Below are 6,648 nucleotides of genomic sequence, written 5' to 3'. Positions count from 1 at the left end.
TGGAGGAAGGGCTGGGCGTCTGAAGGATCAGTAGAATCCAGAGATAATGAGTTTCTCATGATCCCACTTCCTGCTGATAACAGATAAAGGGCTGATGTGAAGTGAATGACGGTGTGCTTGTGTGTGTCCTCCAGCGCGGCGACTACAGACGAGGAGCGACAGCACCTGCAGGAGGTGGGTCTGTTCCACCTGGGAGAGTTCGTCAATGTGTTCTCACACGGGTCTCTGGTGCTGCAGAATCTGGGCGAGAGCTCGACTCCCACACAGGGCTCGGTGCTGTTCGGCACGGTCAACGGCATGATCGGTGAGCTCACAGCCCTCAGGCTTCACACAGCTCCTCCACATCCTTGAAAGTTTGTGAATCAGAAAAAAAATTCATAAAATTCAAGGCCGTGGAAAGTTTTAGAAAATAAACCATACATAGATTCATTCTAGTTACCATACATTTAGTCTAGTTCTAGTCGATGAGAAGTGTATTTTAGTCTCTCTTTGGTAATGCCATTCTGTTTAACTACTTATATTATTGTTACCGTATAGACTCAAGAATAAATCCGTTCAGACACTGAAGACGCTCAGATTTGAATTTACAACATTTATTTTACAAACCAAACATGTTAGAAGTACACACACATACAGAAGTTCTAAGCAGCTATGCATTATATTTTTTTCCTTCATTTTCTCGTTTTAATGACTTAATCTTCTTGTAATCTCGTCATAACGAAAGTTGTTTCATTATGACAAGTTAATTTTCTCTAAGTAGTTACTAAAACTATAGACTATAGACCTGAATATAACTGACGGGTGTTGTACACTGTTCACTTTACTGTACGCAGACCTTCCTCCTGATCGCTATAATCTGGCAGTCTTGTTCATTACTGACATAATTCATTAATGTTAAATGCTTGAATCAATAAGATTATTTTGTGTATTAAGTTCTTTCTAGATGTATGAGTTTCACCAACGCGTTCTGTGTCATAAAATATCTGCTTATCAAAACCAAGTTTGACGTCACTGTATTCTGTTTGCACCTATATCTTTATTTGTGCTTCTTTTTAGGCACATGATTGTTAGTTAATAAGCGGAGATGTTCTGTTTATCTACAGTAGGACGGGATTTAATGATGCAGGCTATTTGTGATGTGCCTCTTTTCCTTATTAATCTTTATTGTTAACCATATTGATGAGAAATGTGATGTATATGTAAAGTGCATAGGCTAATTTAAGTTTTGTTCTATAATTTTGTAATTGTTTTTTTCTACACACACACACACGACACATGAACGATCTTTTCAAACAGAAGCTTGTAACGCACATGATATCTGTCATGGCATATAATGACTGAATTAGGCCATAAATTAGCACGCTGAAGTCATGCTAGGTGTATATGACTTTCTTCTTTCAGACGAGTTATTGGATCTTTGAAGCTGTTTGATGACACTCCGCATCGGTCCAAGAGAAGTTTAATGAAAAGCTCATCCATCACAAAATAAGGGTCTCACACGGCTCCGGGGGCTGAACAGAAGCATCCTGTAATGAATCAATGTAATTTTGTAAGAAAAATATCCATATTCATAATGTAATAATCACTTTAATCAAGCGTGCGTTCACAGTTGTGGGCAGATGAAGTATGAGGTCAGCTGTGTCTGCACCGTGAGTCTCGTCAAAACCAACGTTTGTGAACAGAAGCAAAGTTTCCTTACTATAGCGAAGAAAACCAGTCTCCTCTTGGCTTATATTGAATATCTCCAACATTCTTCTTTACAAATCCTTGTTTTGTACTTCTAATTGGCGACTGTTGTTTTGTTTTGATCTCGCCGCTGTGTGTGTGTGTTCATCTCTTCTGAGCGCTGCAGAACTGAACCGTAACATCCTTCTCCAGAACTGCTTCAGTGTTCACCTGTGAGCGCAAGCTAGATTCAGGTGATTATTACGGTTTGAATATAGATATTTTACTCACGAAAACACATGGATTCGCTACAGGAGGCCTTTGTTCAGCCCCCGAAGCTGTGTGAGACACTTTTTTTTTTTTAATGGATTGACTTTTCATTAAACCTCTCTTGGACCGATGCAGTGCAACACACACTGAGTCACATCAAACAGCTTCACAGATCAAAAACTATTTTTAATTTACCTCTGACATACACACCTAGGGTGACTTTAGGGTGAGTAATTTATGGTTGAGTGGTGTGAGGTGAAGAAAGTTTAGTCAAAGTGCACACACACACACACGCACACACACAAACACACAGCAGTGAACACACACACACATACACACAGCAGTGAACACACACACACACACACAGCAGTGAACACACACACACAGCAGTGAACACACACACACACAGCAGTGAACACACACACACACACACACAGCAGTGAACACACACACAGCAGTGAACACACACACACACACAGCAGTGAATGCACACACACACACACACACAGCAGTGAACACACACACACACACACGTGCACACACACACATCAGTGAACACGCGCACACACACACACACACACACATCAGTGAACACGCGCACACACACACAGCAGTGAACACACACACACACACACGTGCACACACACACATCAGTGAACACGCGCACACACACACACACACATCAGTGAACACGCGCACACACACACAGCAGTGAACACACACACACACACACACAGCAGTGAACACACACACACAGCAGTGAACACACACACACACAGCAGTGAACACACACACACACACAGCAGTGAACACACACACAGCAGTGAACACACACACACACAGCAGTGAATGCACACACACACACACAGCAGTGAATGCACACACACACACACAGCAGTGAACACACACACACAGCAGTGAACACACACACACACACACACACACACACACACAGCAGTGAACACACACACACAGCAGTGAACACACACACACACACACACACACACACGTGCACACACACACAGCAATGAACACGCGCACACACACACACACACACATCAGTGAACACACGCACACACACACACACACACACACACACACAGCAGTGAACGCACGCACACACACACACACACACACACACACACACACACACAGCAGTAAACACACACACACACACACAGCAGTGAACGCACGCACACACACACACACAGCAGTGAACACACACACACACACACAGCAGTGAACACACACACACACACACACACACACACATCAGTGAACACACACACACACACACACAGCAGTGAACACACACACACACACACAGCAGTGAACACACACACACACACACAGCAGTGAACACACACACACACACACACACACAGCAGTGAACACACACACACACACAGCAGTGAACGCACACACACACACACACAGCAGTGAATGCACACACACACACACAGCAGTGAACACACACACACACACACGTGCACACACACACAGCAGTGAACACGTGTGCACACACACACACACACACAGCAGTGAACACGCGCACACACACACACACACACACACATCAGTGAACACGCACGCACACACACACACACACACACACACAGAAGTGAACGCACACACACACACACACACACACACACACACACACACAGCAGTAAACACACACACACACACACAGCAGTGAACGCACGCACACACACACACACACAGCAGTGAACACACACACACACACACAGCAGTGAACACACACACACACACACATCAGTGAACACACACACACACACAGCAGTGAACACACACACACACACACAGCAGTGAACACACACACACACACACAGCAGTGAACACACACACACACACACAGCAGTGAACACACACACACACACACACAGCAGTGAACACACACACACACAGCAGTGAACGCACACACACACACACACACACAGCAGTGAATGCACACACACACACACAGCAGTGAACACACACACACACACACACGTGCACACACACACAGCAGTGAACACGTGTGCACACACACACACACACACAGCAGTGAACACGCGCACACACACACACACACACACACACATCAGTGAACACGCACGCACACACACACACACACACACACACACAGAAGTGAACGCACACACACACACACACAGCAGTAAACACACCCACACACACACACACAGCAGTGAACACACACACACACACACACACACACAGCAGTGAACACACACACACACAGTAGTGAACGCACACACACACACACACAGCAGTGAATGCACACACACACACACAGCAGTGAACACACACACACACACACGTGCACACACACACAGCAGTGAACACGTGTGCACACACACACACACACACAGCAGTGAACACGCGCACACACACACACACACACACACACACACATCAGTGAACACGCACGCACACACACACACACACACACACACAGCAGTGAACACACACACACACACACACACACAGCAGTGAACACACACACACACACACACAGCAGTGAACACACACACACACACACACAGCAGTGAACACACACACACACACACACACACACAGAAGTGAACGCACACACACACACACACAGCAGTAAACACACCCACACACACACACACAGCAGTGAACACACACACACACACACACACACACACACACACACAGCAGTGAACACACACACACAGCAGTGAACGCACACACACACACACACAGCAGTGAATGCACACACACACACACAGCAGTGAACACACACACACACACACGTGCACACACACACAGCAGTGAACACGTGTGCACACACACACACACACACAGCAGTGAACACGCGCACACACACACACACACACACACACATCAGTGAACACGCACGCACACACACACACACACACACACACAGAAGTGAACGCACACACACACACACACAGCAGTAAACACACCCACACACACACACACAGCAGTGAACACACACACACACACACACACACACAGCAGTGAACACACACACACACACAGCAGTGAACACACACACACACACACACAGCAGTGAACACACACACACACACACACCTTGCTCAAGTGCTGCTCAGTCGTGTTGAAGGTGCAGAGAGAACTGTACATACACTCTCTCCACACACACTATTCCTGCCGGCCGAGACTCAAACTCATTACAGAGATGTTTGTGTGTTTAATTGTGTTTGTTGTGTGTTTGAGGTTTGGTGACGTCGCTGTCGGAGAGCTGGTACAGTTTACTGCTGGATCTACAGATCCGACTCAACAAAGTCATCAAGAGCGTCGGCAAGATCGAGCACAGCTTATATCCTTCAGCAGCTGAGAGAGAGTGTGTGTGTGTGTGAGAGATTTAACACGTGACCTGTTGAAGTCCTTGACTAGCGCCACCTGGAGGTCGTTCCACACGGAGCGTAAGACTGAGCAGGCCACGGGCTTCATCGACGGAGATCTGATCGAGAGCTTCCTGGATCTGGGTCGTGTGAAGATGCAGGAGGTGGTCAGCACGCTGCAGGTGATGTCCTCGAGTCACGTCTCCTCTGGTGAACGCTTGAGATCACCGCTCGCTCCTCGTGTCATACAGAGACGTGTAGTTAAAGCCGTTTCTGGAGCCACGCTGACCGGGAAATTATCAGACTTGCTGAATATTTGTCCATTAAAATTAATAAAAAAAAGAGAAAACACGTTGTAGAAGTAGTTAATGTTTTGCGGTACAGTTTGTAGAAACGATGCATGTCTATAATGTTCTGATCGAGGCTGTGATGATGATCTGATGTGATCACGGGCTTCAGACGCTTTCAGACTCCAGAAACGGCTGAGCGCAAGATACATGATCACCCAAGGGTTGTCTTTTTAATTTAAAAGATTTAAACAAAAAAAGCTGTTTTAATTAAACCCCCCGTCCCCTGCTGCGCTAATGAGTTGTGATGCACTCCACACAGATGCAGGCTCAGCATCTCGAATGCTTTCCTGAATACTTGTGTAAGCTACAGATGTCTTGACACTCGCACGTGTGTGTGTGTGTGTGTGTGTGTGTGTGTGCTGCAGATGGATGACGGCAGCGGGATGAAGCGCGAGGCTACGGTGGACGAGGTGATTAAAATCGTGGAGGAGCTGACACGGATCCACTAACCCGGCCGAGCGTCACACATCTGTACAGAACTATGCATCCATCAGAGCGCACACGCGTGTGTGTGTGTGTGCGTGTGTGTGCTTCAGCCGCGCTCCGCTCTTCCTGTGCTTGTCCTGAAGATCATCCCTGTCTGAAGATGGAGCGATCCTGATTCTGCCAGCACTGATCCACTGTAGCTTTAGTCAAGTCATTGTGATGTCTCTCTGTTTGGCCATTTATTTTAATAAAGATTCCTTCGGTACTTTGGAGCTGTTGTGTTTAGTCAAGTGTGTGTGTGTGTGTGTGTGTGGTCTTTCAATAACAGCAGCACAGTACATGCAGAAGAGATGAATTCAGTCTGTGTTCAGGACTAATGTGTAATAAATCAGATCCACACTGTACATTATTCTCAAATTACATGACTGCTTACTTCATTAATAAATAAATGGAGATGAATATTGATTTGAGTATGAGCCGCAGGAATCATCACGTGTGTCCTGATCCATCAAATAAAATCATAGGTAGCTTGATTGAAAGAATATTCAAGACATTAATAC

General features: G+C 46.0%; 1 protein-coding gene across 1 annotated transcript; it reads left to right on the top strand.

Moving 5' to 3' along the window:
• Positions 1-26: 26 nt before the first annotated feature.
• On the top strand, positions 27-6,360 carry LOC113089235 (DNA damage-binding protein 1-like). Its single transcript, XM_026255960.1, has 4 exons — positions 27-304; positions 5,185-5,287; positions 5,371-5,494; positions 6,028-6,360. The coding sequence occupies exons 1-4, from the start codon at positions 106-108 to the stop codon at positions 6,109-6,111; spliced, it is 510 nt and encodes a 169-aa protein (XP_026111745.1). The 5' UTR covers positions 27-105; the 3' UTR covers positions 6,112-6,360.
• The last annotated feature ends 288 nt before the right edge of the window (positions 6,361-6,648 follow it).

Source organism: Carassius auratus, unplaced genomic scaffold (assembly GCF_003368295.1).
Source record: "Carassius auratus strain Wakin unplaced genomic scaffold, ASM336829v1 scaf_tig00048964, whole genome shotgun sequence".
Taxonomy (NCBI): domain Eukaryota; kingdom Metazoa; phylum Chordata; class Actinopteri; order Cypriniformes; family Cyprinidae; genus Carassius; species Carassius auratus.
Note: the sequence above shows the minus strand (reverse complement) of the source record. Positions and strands in the feature narration are given on the sequence as shown.

What these genes read in the sequence shown, in the direction of transcription:
- LOC113089235 (XM_026255960.1), top strand. Translation starts at nt 106, where the DNA reads ATGACGGTGTGCTTGTGTGTGTCCTCCAGCGCGGCGACTACAGACGAG. An exon ending in GGCAAGATCGAGCACAGCTT is followed by an intron (nt 5,288 to 5,370) that starts ATATCCTTCAGC and finishes GACTAGCGCCAC; the next exon opens with CTGGAGGTCGTTCCACACGG. An exon ending in AGGTGGTCAGCACGCTGCAG is followed by an intron (nt 5,495 to 6,027) that starts GTGATGTCCTCG and finishes TGTGTGCTGCAG; the next exon opens with ATGGATGACGGCAGCGGGAT.